The 21,560-nt window shown below is 58.7% G+C and overlaps 3 protein-coding genes and 1 non-coding gene across 8 annotated transcripts in view; all 4 read left to right on the top strand.

The window, feature by feature from the left end:
* TMEM61 (transmembrane protein 61) overlaps positions 1–6,547 on the top strand; it is a 12,120-nt gene extending 5,573 nt beyond the window's left edge. Inside the window, exons 1-3 of one of the 5 annotated variants that reach the window (XM_042030772.1) lie at positions 30–84; positions 3,491–3,898; positions 6,009–6,547. In XM_042030772.1, the coding sequence (XP_041886706.1) occupies positions 3,552–3,898; positions 6,009–6,354 (693 nt within the window). In that variant the 5' untranslated portion in view covers positions 30–84; positions 3,491–3,551 and the 3' untranslated portion in view covers positions 6,355–6,547. Of the gene's footprint in view, positions 1–29; positions 85–154; positions 500–540; positions 559–3,439; positions 3,899–6,008 lie in introns of those variants that run through there. The other 4 variants (XM_042030771.1, XM_042030775.1, XM_042030776.1 and 1 more) reach the window with 4 other exon arrangements.
* A 1,281-nt stretch (positions 6,548–7,828) lies between these two features.
* On the top strand, positions 7,829–11,516 carry BSND (barttin CLCNK type accessory subunit beta). The gene is made up of 4 exons (XM_042031068.1): positions 7,829–8,129; positions 9,175–9,254; positions 9,602–9,844; positions 10,585–11,516. Exons 1-4 carry the CDS (start codon positions 7,953–7,955, stop codon positions 10,868–10,870), a joined length of 786 nt encoding a protein of 261 aa, XP_041887002.1. The 5' UTR covers positions 7,829–7,952; the 3' UTR covers positions 10,871–11,516.
* A 1,736-nt stretch (positions 11,517–13,252) lies between these two features.
* Positions 13,253–13,323, top strand: TRNAG-CCC. Its single transcript has one exon. It is a non-coding gene; the product is annotated as a tRNA-Gly (tRNA).
* Positions 13,324–14,962: 1,639 nt separating this feature from the next.
* On the top strand, positions 14,963–20,163 carry PCSK9 (proprotein convertase subtilisin/kexin type 9). Its single transcript, XM_042030777.1, has 12 exons — positions 14,963–15,428; positions 15,509–15,694; positions 15,811–15,934; positions 16,126–16,259; positions 16,609–16,750; positions 16,826–17,022; positions 17,141–17,324; positions 17,607–17,777; positions 18,025–18,173; positions 18,277–18,442; positions 18,692–18,873; positions 19,123–20,163. The coding sequence occupies exons 1-12, from the start codon at positions 15,297–15,299 to the stop codon at positions 19,288–19,290; spliced, it is 1,935 nt and encodes a 644-aa protein (XP_041886711.1). The 5' UTR covers positions 14,963–15,296; the 3' UTR covers positions 19,291–20,163.
* The last annotated feature ends 1,397 nt before the right edge of the window (positions 20,164–21,560 follow it).

Below are 21,560 nucleotides of genomic sequence, written 5' to 3' on the forward strand. Positions count from 1 at the left end.
CCCCCGCCCGCCCCCGGCCCCGCCCGCCCCGCGGGCTGGGCTCGGCGGAGCCGCCGCTCGGCCGGAGCGAGGCTGCCGGCGGCGGTGAGTACGCGGCGGGGCCGGGGCGGCGGGGGGACACGGGCACCCCCCGGCTGGGCGCTGTGCCGGGCGGGACAGGGGCTGTGCCGGGGGACAGACCCCCGCGGGTGCCGCCGGGGACGTGGGGCTCAGGCATCGCCCCGAAGCCTGGCTGAGGGGAGACATGTGCTCTCCTCTGTCCGCACCTGCCTCGGGAGGCTGAGCGCGCCGGAGTTCTTGGACGTTCTTCCCAGGCATCACTGTTACTTTGCTTTGAATGGGAACCAAACCCTCACCGATAACTATCACAACAAAATAGCAAATTCGGATAAAGGCAGGAAGGGATCTCCCTAAAGACATGCTCACGCTTTGGTGCATCTCTCCCCGGCGTTCTTCTTCTGTGATTAAAGGTCTCCAGCCCCGCTTGGAAGGACGGTCTGTGAGTGCCGTGGAGGGACGGGTGCGGAGGTGGATTTCTGCTTGATGGCGGTGGGAGAGGTTCAAAACTCTTTTCTTTTCTCGTGTTGCTTGAAAAGAGCGTTTTTCTGAGTAATGCTTAGTAGACCCTATGAATCACCATCTGCATAACTTTATATGGGGGCTGCTATTCTCAGCATTTCACTGGAACTATGTAAACTATCAACAATCTTATCTGTTTGTACATGCAACGTGCAAATCTATTCCCTGGAAAACTAGTTCAGAGCAGGTCAAAGGAGGAGACAGAGCAGAGCAAAATGTCGGGGTGGCTCGGAGCGTGGAGAAGGGTGTTTGGGAGCCGGCAGCTGCCGTGGTCGGATGGGCAGCCCCTCCGCGAAAACTTGCGCTGGGAATGCTCATGGGCAGGGAGAGCTGCTGTGCAGATGCTGAGCGCCCCGGGAGCGGCGCCGAGAGAGGCTCCGGGAGCAGGGACGCGGGTCCTGCTCCAGCCTCGCACATCTCTCCTTGCCTCTGCTCCTTCAGACTTCTCTTCCAGCGGTCGGTGTGCTGAGAAAACACCGTGGGTCTTTCAGAGAGGCTCAGGAGAGCTGTGCCAGGCCGAGAGGGGGCTTGGCAAGGGGACGGTGCGGTGGCAATGTCACCCAGCGGTGGCAATGTCACCCAGCGCGGCGGAGCTGCCCCCGCACAGGCGCTGCGGGAGCACGTGCGGGGAGGCTGGGGGAGCTTTCAGCGCGCTGGATTTGTCAAGAGAGAAGAGTTTATTCTCTCGAGCTGTCAATCCATCATCTCCCAGAGGCTTCTCCACCTTCCCTCTGCCTCCCCCTCACTGCCAGCGCTTCCAGATGTGCTCAGTGCTGGAGGCTGCAAAATTTCCCGTGCCCAGGCAGGGGACTCACAGCGTCTCCTAAATCTGACCAGGGAATTCAGAGCATCTCCCAAAGCTCACCAGTCTGACCCCAGAACGAGGAGAGTGTTGACTGCAGGAGCTGAACATTTCAACTCTTGATGCTGGTTCAATCCAGGATTTCTGTTTGGAGTGACCTGACATTTCCATGCAGTACGATTGAGAGCTTTGCTGTAGGGTTTTTTTTTTGGGTGATTTTTTTTTTCTCCAAACAATATTGGCTGAATTTTTTCTGTGAAAATGCATTGCTATCCAAAGGAGCTGCATTCACAGGTCAGTGGGGTCCTTGCGCTTTCCTGAGCATCTGCTGCAAGGCAGCCTGAGTCCAGCTCTTCTGTTGTGTCCTGCCCACGTTCAGTGATGGTTTGGGGATGCTGATCCCTGATGGCATCTAATACCATCTCCAACAGCCCCTTCTCCATCTCAGCTCAGCCAAGCCCCTGCCATTCAGGAGGGAGCATCCAAACACGCCTCCCATTACGGAGGGAAGCTCTGCCTTTTCTCAGCCCAGGAGCATGACCTCCTTCCCAGCAGGTGGCCACTGGTCACCATGAGCCTGGACAGCAATTTGGGCTTGTGACCCTGGGGCAAGCCTGGAGTGAGCTGTTGGGGCTCCCAGTCCTGCAGCTTTCCTAAATCCCGCTTCTCATCAGATTCCTTCATTAAATGTCGATTAGATCAGATAGTGTTTCTTTCGCTACAAGGTAATTTGGCTTTCCATTTAGTCAGCCCATCTGATAAATAATGGCTTGAAATAACATAATTCCACCTGACCTTGATGACACCAAGTCCATGCTGGACTTCTGCTCCCTGCCCATCTCTGGGTCTGCACTTTCATATCTCAGGGTACAATTTAAGACCCCTGTGGAGGAGATGAGCCCTGCCTGGAGGAACGGAGACCAAAGCCACCACATTATCTTCCTGTTACTGACACACAGGCAGAGTGATGAAGGCAGAGGTGACAGCTGAGTGTGGGTCATCCATCTGTCCACCCACTTCTGCTTGAGCTCCTCCTCTGTCCTGGCCATCATTCACGTGCAGGTTCTCCACTGGCACTTGCCACCACGAGAAACCTTCACAGTGGAGTCACTCAGGACTGAATCTGTCTGGGAGTGTTGGTGCTTAACTCCCACATGGGCCAAAGCTTTTTGTCCACTGAGAAGTGGGAGCTGAACCTGTGTCTTCTTGCTGGGCAGTGAGCAGGGCCAGGGGGGACATGGTGGGACCTCTCTGCCCCCTTGGTTAGTTGGGAGCTGGGGATGCACAAGCTGAGGGAGCAGATGCTTGCTGTTTGCTGGAGAAAGTCACAGGGACTGAGATCAGAAACCAGTTCCCCCTCCCCAAGTTTTCCAGCACCAGGGAAGCATGGTTGCTTTCTGCATGTGACATTTAGCTGAAAGGAGTCACCCAGCAGAAACATGCGGCACTAGCTCATCTGTTTGGTTGTCAAACCAGCCCAGACCACCCTGATAGGGCAGGTGAAAGTGGTGATAACACCTTCGGGGTTGGTCTTGACAGAAGAACTTGAGAAGGTCTGCACTGGAGCTGACCCAGGGGAGTAAGATTTTGTGTGCCAAACCTCATGTAGATGAAGATTGAGCAGATTTTTCCAATGTCATCAGCTCTGGAGGAGAAAACAGGCACACTGATAGTTCGGAAGTGATGACATCTTAAATTTATGTCCCTCTCTCTGACCTCTTCCATAAGCCATGCTTTGAAAACCCAGGAAACCCAGCTGGCATTCCTCCCAGTTTGGGAGGAAGTCGGGAATAAAACCCAAAGAGAAGAGCTGTGAAAGTGCCCGGAGCTGGGGTGTCCATCCTGCCTTTGTGGGAGTGCTATGTGATTCCTTGAAAATCAGGATGTTCTTATGAGGCTGTTGGGAAGTTTATGGGTGCAACCTGGTGCTGACTTTGCTCTTCCCAAGGGCTTCCCATCTGAGATGGTGGAAATGCCCCTTCTGATGGTCAGTAATAATGGCTAAAGAGGCTGCAACCCCAGGAGAGGTTCTAACTCAGTCATTTTCTCCTCTGGCAGGTCTTCCATGAGTTTCTCCTGCTCAAACCTGGCCCCCCTCTTGTCTTACAGGACGTGGGGTCTCTCATGCCTTGCCTCACTCTTCTCCCCTCCTAAAACCTCCATCTGAAGGATGGCAGCCGCCTCTTTCCGCTACGGCCTGACCATCACGGGGGCCGTGCTGCTGGTGACAGGGACACTGTGCTTTGCCTGGTGGAGTGACGGGGAGGTGGGCTCTGGCAGCGGGGCTCGCCTCCTGCCTCCCCGGGAAGCCGAGGCCGTTCCCAGCTCCTCCTCCTCCAGCGCCCTGCTCCGCTCCGTCAGCTTCTTCTGCTGCGGCATCGGTGGCATCCTCCTCATCTTCGGCCTCCTCTGGTCCGTCAAGGCCAACGCCAGGGTGGTGTCCCGGCGCTACCAGTACCATTTCCCCAGGGACCTGCAGTACTTCACGGCGGAGCCTCCGGAGAAGTGGAACTGCAGGTGGGAGCCACGTCCCTGCCCGTGCTTGGGTGGGCAGAGGTGGAGGGTGGGCTTGGCTGTCCCTGAGCCTAAACCTGTTCCCAGCCTTGCTCGCTGGTGAACTCACAGGAGCAGCAACACTGCTCAGTGCTGTCCTGCTGCTCCCCGAGTAGATGCTCCTACTCATTAATGTCACCCCGAGCCCCCGCAGTCCTCTCCCTGCCCACCCCCTCTGTGCCCACGCTGGCTGTGCCCGTGGCCAGCTCGGCTGCATCCAGCTCTCCTCGCCCTGCAGGGCCATCACGTGCCGAGGGACAAATCTCCTTAGCAGGGCCACCAAGCAGAAGAATATATTGGTTTTCTGGCAGAAGGTTTGGATGTGGGGGTGAGGAGAGGTCACTCAGAGCTCCAGTCGTGGTCTCCCAGGTCTGCAATGCTCTGTAAGATGAAGGTGTTTATAACATCTTTAATGGAAGCAAAATCTTTCTTACAAGGGAGTTAGAAAAAAAAAAAAAGGAAAAATAATCCTTGGAATGGCAACAAGACAGGAATGTAGGCAGAGGGTCATTTATGAAGCCGATTGTAGGGTATGGAAAGACTTCTTGCCCTGCCCTGAACTCCTCTGCTGCTTTTCGGGTTCCCTGAATCTTCCAGTGTGAGCCTGAGATTTATTCCCACTTCTTGATTTAAAAGTTTTTTTGATCAAAAGGGTTTTTTTTTTCCAGGGACTGCTATGGAAGCAGAGCCAGCCAGCCCTTCCCAGTGCTGCTTTGTGGGGTCACAGCAAAGATCTTGGCTCCAGCATAAATCGGGCTCTGGGGAAAAGCAGCACTAAAAGAAACTCTTAAGAACATTAAACCATAAAAACACAGTTGGAGTGGGAGGCACGTTCCTGGTTCTCCAGGGGTTTCAGTGCCCATCTGGATATCTGTGAGCTTGTGAGCCAGTGTGGGTATCTGGGGGGAGGCTCCTTGTCCCAGGGAGGGACTTTGCTGTGCCCCTGTGGGGAATGTCCCCTTCCCTGAGCTCCCAGTTCCCATGCTGGGTGGGATGTAGCACTGCTGGTGCTGCAGCAGCTCCTCCAGCCCCAGCAAAGCATCCTGTGCTGGGATAAATCCCCCTCTATGCGTTTCCAAGGCAGCATTCCTGTGCAAGCTGAGGCTGTTTGGCAAAAGCCCTGGCGCAGAAGCCCAGGGCAGCTTGTCTGGGACAGGGATCTGCCAAGTTCAGCATGGAGGCATCCCTGTGGAGCACATGGCTTTTCCTTTGGACCAGTTGTGCCCTCCTATGCCTGCTGCCTCCCCACCCCAGAGGGCTGGGTTTCATCTGCAATGATGAGTTGCTTTCACAGCATTCCCAGCTTTGGGACTGTGCCGTTCCATAGGGTGCCAAGCAGGGCCATGTGCAGGGCAAAGGTTGTCCAGAGGTTTTCTCTGTACACAAGTTGTGTTTGCTCAGCAAAGCTCTGCTGGAAGTGGCACTAGGCTTGGCCAGTGCAGGGAGGGCTCTGGCTGGCACAGGAGTGGTGTTTGACCACAGTGACCCAGGGTGCCTGGTGCTTGTCCAGGTTCTTGTGCCAAACTGCTCCCTCAGCTGTCAGCAGCCTCTGCTCTTCTGGGGTGAATTAGGGGTTAGGCATGATGAGGATGCACTTTTGCCTGTGGGACCCTCTTGCAAGACCTCCGTGGATGGCTCTGCACCCTCATGATGTCAGGAAGCAGCTGACATGGTCACCCCTTGACCCTGAGCATGCAAAACCTGCCCATGTGCCATCCCCAGCACAGATGTTAATCATGCTCAAGGATTGGGGCTGATGGGGTGTTGGGATGCTCCAGCTGATGGATGCTGAGATGCTGCAGTTGGCGGGACACTCAGATAGCTTTGGGTGACAGAGTACAGGAATCCTACAGTTGACAAGTGCTGGGGTGCTCCAGTTATTGGGTGCTGGGGTGATCCAGCTGTTGGGTGCTGGGATGCTCTGGGTGATGGGATGTTGGCATGGCTGTGGTTGATGAGTGTTGGGATGCTCCAGTTGGGTGCTGGGATGCTCCAGCTGGATGCTGGGATGCTCCAGCTGGGTGCTGGGATGTTGACGATGTGCACTGCTGGGTTTTTCCCTCTTCCCTCGCAGCACCTGGGACGCCAGCGCCATCCCCACCTATGAAGAAGCCCTGACCTGCAGACCTGCCCACGGCGCCCCGGCCTACGTGCAGCCGCCGGGGAGGAAGGAGGAGCTCACGCCGCCCCTGTACCGCTACCTGGAGGAGGACGAGGGCTGGCAGGGCGGCCGCCGGCGCAGCTCCTCCGACAGCGCCTTGTTCCGCCCCAGCCCGTCTTGGCTGGACGCGCCGCACCCCGAGGAGCCGCAGGCAACGCCGCCCCCCAGCTATGAGAACATCAGCGTCCGGGGGTCTGAGCTGGGGCAGCCCGGGCCGGGACTCTGCGGGTGGCTGCCCAGTCCCTCGGCTTTAAACTGAGCCTCTTTCCTTGTGGGGGTGAGAGGAAGGTGGGCGAGGAGTGGGAAGGGTCAGCCTGGCTTGCCTGGCTTTCCGAGCGATGGGTCTGGCGCTGCTGGGATTGTGGGTCCCGCGGGGGATGTGTTCGGAGCGTCGGGGGTAACTGGCATGTTTGAAAGCTTTCATATTTTTAATAAAGCCACTGCTGGTTTCAGAGGCTTTGCATTCCCTGCTCTGGCCCGCCCTGGGGAGCTCCTGTCAGGCCGGGGGCTGCCCACTCAGTAACGAAAGCTGCAGCAAAGAGCGAGGAATCTGGCCAGAGAAAGCCCAGCTCCGTCTGCACCATTCGCTTCTCTGCCTTTGCAATGCCCCTTCCAGCCCTGTCTCCATCCCTTCCACCTTGCTTCCCTGAGTCCTGACTTCCCACGCCTCACATCATGCGGTGTTGGAGATGCTCAGTGGGTCGTGCCTGTGGTCAGAGCATCCAAGCGCACTTGGCATTTCAGGCAGCCTCCTGTAAAAGCCATCCTGAGTGGCACAGCCCCCTCCCTCCCTGCTCTCTGCGGATGGCTGTGCAGCCTTGCCCAGAGGAAAGGCCAGCTGTGGCACAGCCCCCTCCCTCCCTGCTCTCTGCGGATGGCTGTGCAGCCTTGCCCAGAGGAAAGGCCAGCTGTGGCAGGGGCTGCTGCCAGTTCCCGCATCCCACCAAAGTAAAGGGCTGCCCCGGACCCCCTGCAGCCCTGCAGGGCTGCACAGCGGCTGAGGAGCCACAGCCACGTCTAAGATTCTGTTTATAATATAATTATTTGTCATAAGCCAGGTGTATCAAGGGAATAAAACGAGGGAATAAATCAAGGAAATAAAACAAACATTGTCTGGCTGTCGGATGTGTGGTGGGAAGGTGGCACCTTTAAACACCCCAGCTCCGAATTAAGTGAAAACAGGGCATAGGGATACTCTGTCTTCATTCCCCCTGGGTGGACCAACCTCAGTCCATCCTTTTCTGGCTTTAGTGCCCTCTTCACAGCCCACTTGCTGCCCAGTGAGGCAGCCTTAGCACTCGGCCACAGCAAGGCAGGGTCTGTTCCAAACCCACTGGCCTCCAAAAAGACCCCAGAGCACTCCCTCTTTTCCTGTTGCAGCCCCACAGCCCCTGAGAACATGCTGGGCCCTGGCATCCCCCTTATCTGGGGCTCTGCCAGCTCTGATTTATGACCAAGTCCAGCTCCAGTGCCCAGGGCTGGGAAAATCCCAGCAGGACCAGCTGATCTCCGGGTCCCCACCTCTGCAGCCGTGCTCCCCTCTCCCTCCCTGTCCCTTCCCCGGGTGTGGGGTCCGGCTGAGCTTGCCTGCAGGGAAGGTTACCCGGACACGTGCCAGGCGGCTCCACTGGAGTGTGAACGGCGGGTCAGTGTTTGCATTCATTACAAACCCATTAAAAACTGGCTGGCTCAGCCCTGGGCAGGACCAGCTCAACGTGCAGCTGATCCTCAGCTCCTGGCAGCCTCCAGAGAGAGAAACCACTCCTTGCCTCACCCTGCAGGTGTGCTCAGCAGGCAGCAGCCGCAGGTGAACGGGCTTCCCGGCACCTCTCCTCCTGCCTCTCCCACCCGGAGCCCATGGCAGAGGAGAAGACTTTCCGCTACGGGTTCATCATCTTGGGGTTCTTCCTGGTGATGACGGGGATGTTCATCATGAGTGTGGAAAAGCCCCACATCTACATCACCTTCTGTGTCCTGGGTGTCCTGCTCGTAGCCGTGGGCATCACCTGGAGCATGTGCCAGTGCTACCCAAAGGTAGGATCCATCTCGCTGCTGAGCACTCTGGGGGGCTCGAGGGCTCAGCTGGGTTTGGGGGACTTTGGCTGCTGTGGATGTGTAGCCTCAGGCTGTGCCTCAGCTTCCCCAGAGGAAGCCGGCTGCAGCAATCTGGAGGGGGAATTGTTGGTTTGGGAAGCTTGTGCCCTGCTGATGCCTGCAGGATGTGGCCACTCTCCGTCACCCCCTGCACAGCCTAGACTTAGCTTTCAAACAGGCAGCAGGGAATAATCCCAAGGAAGTAAACTTGTGTTCATCTCTCCTATGGCACCCTTTCCTTGGGGTCTGGGGCTTGGCAGGCTCCCAGGACTTCCAAGAAGGGACTGTCGTGGCCATGGAGGTTGGAGGGTCCCAGCCCTCACCTGCCAGTCTTCTTGGCAGAGGGCACTGCCAGCACAGAGGGCAGCCACGCGCCCTTGCCCTGGGAAACGGGTCTGGCAGAAAAGAGTTTTTTTCCAAGGAGAGGGCATCTGTAGGACTGATCTGGGCACTGCTGGATGGCCTGTCAACAACTTGGCTGCCCTCCAAAATGTGGGGGAGCGACCTCAGGGCCTGGGAGCAGCTGGGACCTCTGAAAGCAGCTGTGTTCTCTGGGACTGGGGTGAAGCAGAAACCAGCTCCCCTCATGGCTGAGCTCAGTCCTGGCTAGGAGGGAGAGGTGGCTTTGCCACTGTGCTCAAGGCTCAAGGATGGGACACCCTCGATGTTGTCCCTGACCACTGAGCTCCCGTGTGGGCCTTGGGGCTCCCTCTGGGCTTGGGGACATATGGGATGCCACAGGGGGAAAGGCACTGAGAGCAGGGCTGGGCTGGATTCATTCAGGGCTGGGCTGGATTCATTCAGGGCTGGGCTGGATTCATTCATTCCTTACTGATTTCCCTCAAAAAAGCTATTTCCAAGCAAAACATCCAAATATGGTAGGAAAACCACCCTAAACCCAGCTGAAGGGACACTCCAGCCCTTTTCCCCTATGAGGGCTGAGGGCCCCCGTGATGCCCAGGCTCTGCCTTTCTTTTCCCCCCAGATAACGTTCATCCCTGCGGACCTCGAGGCCAAGCAGTTTCTGGACCGCAAACCCATGGTGCTGCCGCAGAAGGACACCCGGTGGGTCCCACAGTGGGGTGATGTGTGTGCCCTGAGGGCAGGGCCTGAGACTGGGGACAGCTGCACCGATTGCAGCACAAAATACCAAGCAGGGATCAGGGTGGGAGAGGCAAGGGCTGCCTGAGCCCCCCGAGGCTGAGCTTGAGTGATGCTGGGGGATGCAGAGCATCCAGTGATGTTCCTGCAGGCATCTCCTGGCTCTGCTGCTGGTGTGGGCAGTGATGTGGCCTTGGTGGCCTCTAAAGCCACTTCCTCACGTGATGGAGCCCTGTGCGCCTGTGCTTGAGCATCTCCCAGCTCCATGAGGTCCAGGACTGCTCAGCACCCTGTTATCCCTTTGCCTGCAGCTTGATTGCCCCCTGCCCCAACCAAGAGGCCACTAGCACCTACGAGACGAGCCTGCCGTCCTATGACCAGATCCAGAGGCAGGTGGTCAGCTCAGCTCCACTCCCACCCATGGCCCAGTCCAGATCCCGCAGCTGCTCCCAGTCAGCCGTGCAGGCCAAAGCAGAGGTCCACCGGGAGCTGGGGGGTGCTGGAGACCCCCTCCAAGAGCTGGGACCTCGGCTGGAAACAGCAGAAGGCAGCTGGTATGTGATGCCTGTGGGGTTGGGGTGGCACCGGTGGCATGTGGGGTGAAAAGGGGGGGGAGGGAGAGGGGGCAGAGAGGTCTTTGCTGCTCTCACAGCACTGAGCCAGCCCCCAGACCCTTGGCCCCACTGGAGCCTGGATGGTGCCTCAACCCACGAGGAGTCTCTGAACCAAATTATTTCCCAGGAGGAAATGTAGATGGCCTTTGGTTGTAATTTGCATTTTGATGTTTGCATTTTGCTTTTATTTAATTTTATCAGTATAAACAGTGTCCCTCACCAGAATAACCCCGAAGTTTCTGATCAGACTTTGATAGAAATGAGATGCCCAGTACGTGACCCTCAAACCAGGTGCCACATGTGATGCCCAAGCATTGGTTTGGGAGGTCCCAAAGGGCTCTGCAGGTGATGGGGATCACTGTGCAGGCTCGGGGCATAGGACTTGGGCACCTGCCAAAATGTAGCTACAGCTGGGATGGGTGCACTGCTTTCCCCTCGGGATGCAGGAAATGCAAAGACAGCCACTACTTCATCCCATGGGCAGCAGGAACCTGGCAGGCAGGTGTCCCCATAAAGGCAGGCACCAGGGGCTGGGATAGGGACATCCCAGGGCGCTCCAGCCACCCAGCAAGGGGACTGGTGATGCTGGGATGCTGCCTGAGCAGCGCTCCCACAGCCACGGGCTCCGGGGGAACCGCAGCTCCTGCCCAGCCGTGTTTGGTGTAACCCTGTCCCTGCAGCCCCGCCCGGCCAGCCCCGGGGGATGCTCCGCTGGCATCCCTGCTGGAGGAGATGGACACGCCATCGCTGGAGGGCTCCGTGCCCGGCAGCCCCACGCCACAGAGCCGGACCCTGCCCTCCGCCACCCGCTCCGGCCGCACCCCGAGCAGCTCCTCGGCGGGGGGAGAGCACCCCGGATCCCCTCGGAAAGGCCCTGGGGAGCAGGATGACCTCTACTACGGGCTCCAGGAGGAGCCGGATGCTCTGCTCAAGGACAGCGACCGCCTTTTTGAGCCTGAAAACTGATTTCCCCGGGGGAATGGCCACTTGGCATGGACTCCTCTCGTGGAGGGGACACACAGGTCACAGCCTGGAGGGAAGGGGGCTGTCCCCGAAAGTGCAGTGGCCCCGGTTCCTGCCTGTGCCTGTGCCATGCTGCACCCCTTGTGCACACCCAGCCACTCAGGAGACTGTTATTCCCCCAAAACCGAAGGGGGAACTGCCACCTCCCTAGTTCCACTGCATATGGACAAGGTTTCCTTGCTGGACCCTTTTGGGTGGGCACAGAGAAGCTGGGCTGGGCAGGATCTGGGCTAAATACTGTTCTTGGGAAGGGATAGGATTGGCTGTGCTGCTTGGAACAGGATCAGGTTTGGGTAGGTAAAGATGTGCTCAATGCAGGTGGGTATTGTGAGGCAGAGATGTCCTCAAAGTCTTTTTCCCACTTATCCAAGCTCTGCAGAAATTAAAATTCAATCCTGAGTCTCCTGCAGCAGGTAGCCTTCCTATCTCCAGGTTGGGAGAGGGGTGATGGAGGTGACAGACCATGCTGTCCCCTATCTCCTGCACAAGGACCAGCTTCCAGGACCCTTGGGGACAGAGGGAGGAGGACTCAGCTGAGCCAAACCCCTGGTGATGGCACTTGAGGTGGTGGCTTTGGGCACTGTCTGCTGGGTCAGTGCCAACAGCTGCAGGTGGGTTTGCACACTGTCACTCACTGTCCCCAAACTTTCTGTGAATAGTAAGTGCTTGTTCCAAACCGCGTGGATGGACCTCAGCCTGGTTTGTCACCACCGCAGGGACAACACAGGGGCTCTCCACAGCCCGTCTCCAGCACACAGAGATGGCAGCACAGGTGGGAGCCACAACCTTTGGCTGCCTGGGACAGCAGGGATCTGAGAGGCTGAGCCTCCCCCGGGGCAGCTGGGTCTGGATCAAAGCATCAGTGGATCCAGCAGCATGGGGATGCTGAGAGTCCCTTGCTCTGCTTTTGGAAAGCTGGGCTGGATGCTGCCTGTGCCTGGCATGGCCCCAGGAGGCTTGGGAGCACGTCTGCTGGCAGAGAAGAACTTCAGCAAATTCCGTAGGATCACAGAGCTGAGTTGGAAGGGAGCTTAAAAATCCTGCAGTTCCAACCGCCCAAGCGCAGAAGTGGGGGAAAGCTCTCCTCCAGCACCTGAGGGGGATGGAGCACGAGAGCCCTGGAAGAATGTTCCCGTGTTCCCCCTGCCACCCAGGGAGTGCTCTGCTGGTACAGTGCAGGGTGTGCAAGAAAAGGCTGTACCTGAGGTGTCACACCCCTGTGACACCCCTGCTGGTGTTCTTGCACCCCTCGCTCACCTTGGTGTCCCCAAAGCAGCCTTTGGTGACAGGGAGCACCTACACACTCAGGGTGTTTATGGTCAGCAGGAGGGTGGGGAATGAAGGCTCAGTGTTGGCTAAACATTGCCACAGGATTGCGAGAGGCTCTCCAGGAGGAAGCATTACCAGATTGATTACATGCACTCCTGCCTGTCCTTCCCTGTACAGGGGAGAGTGGTGGCTCTGGGAATGCTGTTCAGATAGGGCCATGTCTCACTGAGTTTCAGAGGGTGCCTGGGGCAGGATGTCACTCTGTGTCACTGCTCCTGTGGAGTGTGGGAGTCTGGTAGAGACCCAAAATTTTTTACCTAAAGAACCACTGAATGTTTGGGCTGGAAGGATCATCTTGTTCTGAGCCCCCTGCCATGGGCAGGGACACTTTCCACTAGACCAGGTTGCTCCAAGCCCTGTCCTTCCTGGCCTTGAATATTTCCAGTGTGGGACATCCACAGCTTCCCTGGGAAAAACTGTGCCAGGGCTTCACAGTCCAAAGTCCCTCTCAGCTCTCCTGTAGTCTCTGTACTGGAAGGGGCTCTAAGGTCTCTCTGGAGCCTTCTCTTCTCCAGGCTGAACCCTCTCCCAGCCTTTCTCACAGAAGAGGTTCCTACCTCATGGCTTGGTACTCCCTCCCACTTTCGGCAAAAGAAATCTGGTTTTCAGAAGTATTTCTCCTGGCAGGGGCAGGGGAGGGGGTTGACACGGGGCCTCGACCCTGTCCCCCACGGAACCCTTCGCGCAGCTGGATGTGCATCCCGCCATCCCCGGCACAGCATCCTTGAGCCGGAGGACTCTGCTCCCGCGCCGACCGAGGTTAAACATTGTGGGAATCGGGACATTCCTGCATGGCATTAAACGCTGCGAGCAGCCCCGGCTCTGGCTCAGCTCATGCGGGAGGGGGGGCCCGCCCGCCCGCCGCCCACGCGTGTGACCCTCCCGCGGGGACCCCGCGGCTGGGAGCCGATGGGCGGGGAAGGGGCCGGCGGTGCCACCCGCGTGGGACCGGGTCAGGGCGAGCCTTGGTGGCCCGCGGGGGGAGGCGCCAGCAGCGCACCAGTGGTGTAGTGGTATCATGCAAGATTCCCATTCTTGCGACCCGGGTTCGATTCCCGGCTGGTGCAGCGCAGCGCTTCTTCCTTGAGGATCAGGAGCGTCTTTACACAGGCGAGGGTCCCCCTGGAAGTCTGTGGGGGAGTTTATTTTTACCAGCGCGCACGGCCCGGAGCCCCACCTCTCCCCCCGGATGGGCGGCAGCAGGGATTTAGGAACCCTTCCCCCTTGGTGAGGTCGTCTCCGATGCCTCCGCTGCTCTCTCATTCCTCCTCCCTCGAGAGAAACCTCGCCTTTCCACAGACACAAACGCCGGAGGCCCCCTGGGGTGCCAGGACCGAATCAGATCTCTTCTGTACAAAGCGCAAATTTGGGGTTATTTGTAGATAATTTCTCAATTAAAAAAATAACCTTTCTGCAGATATCCGCTCCCGGAGAGAGCTCCAGAGCGGGGCATCTCTCACACTCCCTGCTCAGAAGCTGGGGCCAGATGTTGATGTCAGGACCTCAGTGGGTTCCTCAGCACGTGGGGGTGCACGTGGAACGGGGGGGAACTCTGCCACCCCCTCCTCTTTGAGCTCCTTCCATCCTTCCCTGGGACACAGCTTGTCCCCTGTGCAAAAACGAATGGAGCGACTGCAGGAAGAGGGAGACTGTCCCCCTTGAGATGGGGTCCCCCCGTGCTCAGCTGTCCCGGAAGCCTCCTGAGGCCCCAATGGTGCGTTGTGGGACTTAGCGGCACTGAAGAAGCTGAGCCAAAAATCAGGAGTGAGACTTGTGCCCATGATCAGTGCCCATGATCAGTGTCCTGAACACTGACCCCTTCCAGTGCCAGCTCTCTGCAGCAGAGTGGGTGACAAGCGGGGTCTGGTGTCCCTCCAGTTACTGAAACCAGAGTTCAGGCACCCACTTGAGGTCTCAGTAAAAAATCAGCATGGTCCATACAAGCTGTTCGCATCCATATTAAACACACACATCCATATAAACCATGCACATCATTACGAAACATTGTACACGTCTGTATGAAACATTGATGTCCGTGCAAACCATACACATAATTATAAAACATGTTCATATGTAAAACATTTATGTGCATACAGACCACACACATCCATATAAAACAGATACATGCATACAAACCACACACACAATTATAACACGAACACCCATGTGAAACACATGTTCATACAAACCGTGCACATCCGTACAAAACACACGCATCCATATAAAACATGTGCATCCATATAAACCCATATAACCTCTGAGGAGCTTGTAAATAACCAGCCAAAACATAAATATATTCCTGGTTCCCTGAAAAGCTGGGAGCAGGGACGGGGTTTGCCGAAGGTCACTGGGGATGTGGGGCAGTGTGGGATCCCGATACTGCGGGAGGGCAGAGGTGGGAAGCGGCGTGGAGACCTGCCGGAAAGCGCCGATATCATCCCGCAAAAAGGGCATTTGCGATGTGTGACGACTCTGTAAAAAATGCCCAAACAGGATTAGAGGATTTCACGGGAATTTATTCGTGGAGCGAGGCAGGAGGAGGCACATTAAAGCTTTCAGCCCTTTCTGCAAACCGTCCTTGAGCGGCTGCGCTTTGCTCGCCAGAGCCCCCAGCGATCCGCCGGGACTCGGGGTGAGCAGCGGCCCCATTTGCCCTCTCCCCGCGGCCCCACCGCCCCGCGCCCCCTCCCGCGGCCCCGTTAATGCTTAACCCGCCCGGCTGGGCCCGTGGGGCCGGCGGCCGTGGCGCGATCTCCGCCCCGCCGCGCTGAGCCCCGGCCCGACGGGCAGAGCCGCGGCCGCCGCCGCGCTCCGGGACCTGCGCGGGTGCGCTCCGGGACCTGCGCGGGTGCGCTCCGCGGGTGCGCACCGATCCCTCGGCTCCGCTCCAGCTCCCCGGCCCCGCTCCAGCCCTTCGACTCCGCTCCGGCCGCTCGGCCCCGCGGGTGCGCTCCGGCCCCTCGGCGGTCGCGCAGGGGGTCCCCGCGGCGCTGAGGGTCCCGGCGGCTCCCGGCGCTGCCCGTCGGGGCACGGGTGCGGGATGTCCCCGCGGGCGCTGGGGCTGGCGCTGGTGCTGGCGGAGTTGATTCTGGCCCCGGGGGCGGTCGAGGAGGGGGAAGCCGCCGTCGGGGCTGCACCCCCGGGACCCGCTGCTTTCCATCGCGCCGCCAAGGTGAGGAGGGTGGGGTGGGGGGACGGCCACGCTCCGGTGTGTGTTCCTCGAACCCCAGCCCGGTGCTTGTGTCCCCGCAGGCGTCGTGGCGGCTGCCCGGGCGCTACGTGGTGATGCTGCGGGCGGGCAGCGAGGCCGAGGTGCGAGGCACGGCCCGGCGGCTGCAGGCCCGGGCGGCTCGGCGGGGACACCTGGCAGAGCTGCTGCACGTCTTCCACCTCCTGCCAGCCTTCCTGGTGAGGATGAGCAGCGACGTCCTGGACACGGTACGTGGAGTGGAGGACAGCAGGGTCGTGGCAGGGGACAGCAGCTGCGGTGGGCACTGGTGGGGGTGGCAGCCCCAGCCTTGGGGGGAAACCGGAGCTTTGGGTCCTCCCCGCAGGCGCTGAAGCTGCCGCACGTGAAGTACATTGAGGAGGATGCCTATGTCTTTGCCCAGAGCATTCCTTGGAACCTGGGCAGGATCGTGCCGCCACAGCCCAGCTCAGGCGCCTACAGCCCTCCCAGTAAGCGCTGCGGTGTGTGAGGGGGGCAACCCTGTGGGGAAGAGTCGGGTCCCCTCCCCTTTACTTGAAGGATGGGAATATTACACTGCCCCATGGTGCTACGGGTCTGGAGCTGCATTTTGGGAGCATCCCAGGTGGCCTGTGCTGACCGTGGTGGTGGCTGCCTTTATCCCTGGATGCATCCCTGGCAGATAAAGGTGACCTGGTGGAGATTTACCTGCTGGACACCAGCGTGCAGAGCACCCACCGGGAGATCGAGGGAAGGGTGACTGTGACTGGCTTTGAGAGCATCCCCGAGGAGGATGGCACCCACTTCCACAGGCAGGTGAGCTCCGAGGTGCTACATGCTGCATCCTGGCCAGACCATCCCCCTGCATCCATCATACCCTGGGCAGGCTTGTGGGGCTTTCCAGGACAAGGGAAACACTTGGCCTGGGGCAAAATGCTGGGCAGGACGGGCAACAGGAGCTGTGGTTCTGGGGGATATTGGGACCCTCAAGGTGGTCAGTTTCGAGATAGGGCAGGGCTTCTTTCCAGGAAAGCGTTCTAGGGTGGCATGGGTGTGTGTCAGGTAAGAGGGAATCAAGGTGGGAAGGAGTGGCAAGGATGTTGTGGGATTGCAAACCTGCTTTGGTGCAATGGGCTGAGGCATGAAACTGTGGTGCCTGTGCCAGGCCAGCAAGTGTGACAGCCACGGCACGCACGTGGCCGGGGTGCTGAGCGGGCGCGACGCCGGCGTGGCCACGGGTGCCAACATCCGCAGCCTCCGCGTGCTGGACTGCCAGGGGAAGGGCACCGTCAGCGGGACCCTCATGGGTGAGTGACCCCACGCCCCGGAGAGGAGCAGGATCCCTCCCGGGGCCTCCTGCGATAGTGTCTTGTCCCTCCCAGCCCTGGAGTTCATCCAGAGGACGCTGGAGGCCCAGCCCTACGCGCCGCTGGTGGTGGTGCTGCCCTTGGCCGGCGCCCACAGCCCCGCGCTCAACGCGGGCTGCCGGCGGATGGCGCGGATGGGAGCGGTGGTGGTGGCGGCTGCCGGCAACTACAAGGACGATGCCTGCTTGTACTCGCCTGCTTCCGAGCCAGAGGTACCGGTTGTGGGGGTCCCCTGAGGCTTGGATGCCACCTCGTCCCGCCAGCTCCGGGTCAGCCGCGTGGGCTGGGGCTGGGCGCGCCATCCCGCCCGTGCTCCCCTGTCACTGGCAGGTCATCACGGTCGGTGCCACCGACAGCGAGGACCAGCCTGCCTCAATCGGCACCCTGGGCACCAACTTTGGCCGCTGCGTGGACCTGTTTGCCCCGGGGGACGACATCATCGGCGCCTCCAGCGACTGCAGCACGTGTTTCACAGCGCAGAGCGGGACGTCGCAGGCGGCCGCACATGTGGCAGGCGAGCTGCGCTTTGAGGGGCAGGGAGGGCTGGCCCTGCACTTGCTGGTGCTGGCACAGGGCTTCAGGCATGCCTGAACCTGGGGGCATTTTTGTGTGCCATGATGCGTGGGTTTGGTCTGCCTCACTCGGGTGCTGCAGCCTGCACAGCTGGCTGGACGTGTGGGCGATGGGCGGCAGAGACGCCTTCTCCGCTGTCCCTGGAGTTGTGCTGCCCATGGGAGCGGTGTGTAGGTGGCTGTGTCCCCTGTGGTTCTCACTGCAGCCTCCCGGGCTCTTGCAGGCATCGCTGCCGTGCTGCTCAGCGCCGAGCCCCAGCTGAGCCTCGCCGAGCTCCGGCAGCGCCTCCTGCGCTTCTCCGCCAAGAACGCCGTGGACACAGCGCGGCTCCCAGAGGAGCAGCGGCTCCAGACACCCAACAGCGTGGCTGGGCTGCCCCCCCGGCTGGGAGCAGGTAAGGACCTCGCTGCCTGCTGGGCCCTTGGCCGAGCTCTGTCCTTCGCAGGGAAGAAGTGCCGGGGTGAAGGCACGGTGTGCCGGCAGAGAAAGCCCCCCGAGCTGTGCCGGGGACGGCTGAGCCTGGGTGCAGCCGTTTCCATGGATGGGGGGCGATGGAGCCTGGTCGGTGCCTTGGGCGCTGGGTGTCCCTGTGGGTGTCCCTGTGGGTGTCCCCCGTCGCTGACGCCCCGGCCCGGTTGCAGACGAGCAGCTGCTCTGCCGCTCGGTGTGGTCGGCGCGCTCGGGGCTCGCCCGGCACGCCACGGCCGTGGCTCGCTGCGCCAGCACCGAGGAGATGCTCAGCTGCTCCAGCTTCTCCCGCAGCGGCAGCCGGCTGGGGGAGCACGTGGAGGTGAGCAGAGCGTGCGGAGGCAGAGGTGCTGCCCCTGGAGCGCCCGCTGGCCTCGGAGGGGGTTCCCCAGCCCCTCCGTGACGCTGTGCTGCCCCATCCCCAGGACAAGGACGGGCAGAAGCACTGCGTGGCCCACAGCGCTTTCCGGGGCCGGGGCGTTTATGCCATCGCCAGGTGCTGCACGTGGCCCAGGGCTGAGTGCCGGATCAATGCCAGCTCCCCGGCGGCCGAGGGGGCCGAGTGCTCCCCACGGGACCGTGTGCTGACTGGTAACACCCAACACACCCGGTTACAGACCTCTGAGCCTGATGAACAAGGGGGTTTCTTCCAGAAAAGCTCTGGGATCTGGGGGTAAAAGGGTGGGTGTGGGTGCTGGGGTGGCAGGGAAGGGGTACATGTGCTGTGTGCATGAAGGGGGGAAGGGTTCAGGGGTCCCTTGGGACATCCCTTGGCACCAGTGTGTGCCCTGGGATGCTGCCATGGCTGCCCCGTGCCAACATCCCCTCTCCCCCGGGCAGGGTGCAGTTTCCACTCCCCATTCGAGGTGCTGGGTGCCAGTGGCAGGCCTGTGGTGAGGCTGGGGAGGGGGCCCAGCCGCTGTGCCAGCAGGACAGAGGCGATGGCACACGCCGTGTGCTGCCCCACTGCCAGCCTCGAGTGCCGGCTGAAGGAGCACATGGGCCTGGAATCCCAGGAGAAGGTAGGAACGAGCCACGCTCCTCCCCCATGGTCTCTGCCCGTCCCTCTGCCACCCTGATGGGTTTTGGTTCAGCTTCAGCCCATTGTGGCTGTCCCAACCCCAGCCTTCACTGGTGTCCCCACCTGTAATGGGACACGCCATCCAGCTGGGTGACACCGGTCACATCACCCTGAGCTGTGGGGACGTGGGGGATGGGCAGGGCGCTGGCCTTTTGCTGACCCACGGACAATGACCTCTCCTGCCTGTTAGGTGACGGTGTCCTGTGACGATGGCTGGACGCTGACGGGCTGTAATGCCCTTTCCCAGAGCCCTGGCTCCATGGGAGCCTACGCCGTGGACAATTCCTGCGTGGCAGCCGCTGTCCCGGGCAGCAGCTCGGCCGTGGCCATCGCCATTTGCTGCCGGAGCCGGCACTAGGGGTGGGCTGAGCCAGGCAGGAGGTTCCTGTGGCACAGCAGGGATGGATGCTTTGCTGGACCAGTGTGTCCCTGGCTCGCTGTGTTTCCAGGGCGTCCAGCACAATCCACACCCCAAAATGTGGCTGGTGATGACCTCCACGCTTTGCTGCTGTGCTGGTGGGGGATGAACTCGTCTCCTCGGCGCACACAGCGGGGTCAGGATCCAGGGCGAGCATCCAGGGTGGCTCTGCAAGAGCTCTCCAAGCACCCCCCATGCAGCTGGAGCCCTGTCCCATCGCTGGAGTCATCCCAGAATCCTTTCCTTGCCATGCACTGGCTCTTCTATAAATGCCTTGACTGAACCAGCCATTGTCACCCAGCATAGGACAAATCCCCCACCTTTTTAGAGAAAAAAGTGCTGTGAGCATTGCTCCTTCCTTTCCTGGTTAGTTGCTCATTAGTTGCCAGCTAATGCTGCTTAGCACCTGGAAAATCCTAGTTTAGCCATTTTTGGGCAGTTTTATAATTGCCTAATCGTATTCCTGGGAGAATTCTTTACTTTTGAGTCAAGTGTAAGGGCTGTAGTTTAAACAGTCTGCTGGTTAATTATATTTTTATCTGCATTGCAACAGTCAGCTACTGCTTTGTTAGTGCTTTTTTTGTTGTTAAGTCAAAGTTAATGATCTGCTGGTGTTATGTGTTAACAGTTTCGGGTCTTCCCAAGACACATAAGAGCTGTAGGAGGTTGTAATTCCTTTAAAAAAAATAGAATGAAGAAAAGGCTTTCATAGCACCTTAGTTTTTACATTTGTACCTTAAATATTCATTTGGAATTTTATAAATAAACATTTTTAAAATGTCTTTCTAAAATAAAATTCCTAGACTTACCTGTTCTCTTGTGGTCCATTGTCTCGCTTCATAGACATCACCCCTGAGGAACTGGTCTGGAAGAGGGAAGGGGGACCCATCCAGCAGGGATTCTGCTCTCCCAAAGAGCTCTGCTTTGTTAGGGAGCAGCCACAGGCCCCCAGCTTGGATCTGATCCCTGCCTGGGGTCCAAGGTGCTCCTGGATGACCACTGGCACCTTTGGAGGTCAGCACAGACAGCACAGGCACCCTTGCGCACAGCTGGGCTGTGCTCTGGGCCTGTGTTGTCCACACACACGAGACCAGAAGTTTGTTTTAACAACAGCGGTGCAGGGCAGGAGCTGCCAGTTATGGAAACAAACATCATCCAGTTTTGGGGAATGTGCCCTTGAACTCGTGTTGCTGTTGTTCCTTCACTTGGGAAGCATTGGAGCCCCCAGGAAGGAGACAAAGCTTGGCTCAGAGAGATGCCACAGCAGGGAAAGGCTGAGAAGCACCAGAAGCCACCAAAGCTGGGTCTCACTTTTCTCTCAGTGTTTAGCAGCCTCCTGGTACTACGATATATAATTTTTGTGGTGTTATCTGAGGATAGATGAAAAAAAATACAGCTTGATACCACAAGCAGCAGGTTAACCTGTCAGACTTGGCTGGGCTGGGTGTTTTTTCCCATCCAAAAGCCCTGTGCAGCTCTGCTACTAAGGCTTTAACTGGCAAGAGAAGACAAACCCAGCACAAAGCACCACTTTGAAAGGTTGAAACTAATTCTAACTTGTTAACTAAAGCTGGCAAAAGCCCAACCCTAATCTAAACATGTAATTATATAACATGGACATAATTACAGCCCATAATTTCATCAGCTGGAACCTGAATTTTGCACAAAGAGGCAGAAAAGAAAAAGGGATGCCAGCCTGAGAGCTCCTGGACAGCTCTGACACCGAGGGTGATTTTTCAGCAGACGCCTTGGGCTGTCACCTCTCAAAACACACATCAGGATTTCAGCTCTGCTGACTTCCCTGCGAGAGGGGAGGATCCAGCACAAGGTGTGAGCATGTTCCACACCTGATAAGCCAGACAGAGCTTCCCCAGCTCTGTTCAAACCTTCATAAGCCTGGTGGAAGGAAACAACATTAAAAGATTAGCCCTTGCTTTGTGCCCTGTACGTGAGTAGGCGGAAAAGCCTCTCACATTCAGGAGAGCGGGGCTGATCCCAGGGATGCCGATCCCAGTCCTGGCAGCAGTTTGCAATGCCCAGTCCATGCTCCCAGGAGTACCAGTGGAGAGCAGGGGCTGGGTCAGGCTGGAAAAGTGGAAGTCCTTGTCCTTAGAGCAGGGGACAAAGGCAGAGTGGGGATGGCAGCCCTGGCTGTAGGTCCTGGTTCCCAGGTGAGAGTGGAACACCAGCTCCGTGTGCACCTCTTTGCC

Source organism: Corvus kubaryi, unplaced genomic scaffold (genome assembly GCF_017639235.1).
Source record: "Corvus kubaryi isolate FWS band 111438036 unplaced genomic scaffold, C.kubaryi_AGA036_p1.0 37334, whole genome shotgun sequence".
Classification (NCBI taxonomy): Eukaryota; Metazoa; Chordata; class Aves; order Passeriformes; family Corvidae; genus Corvus; species Corvus kubaryi.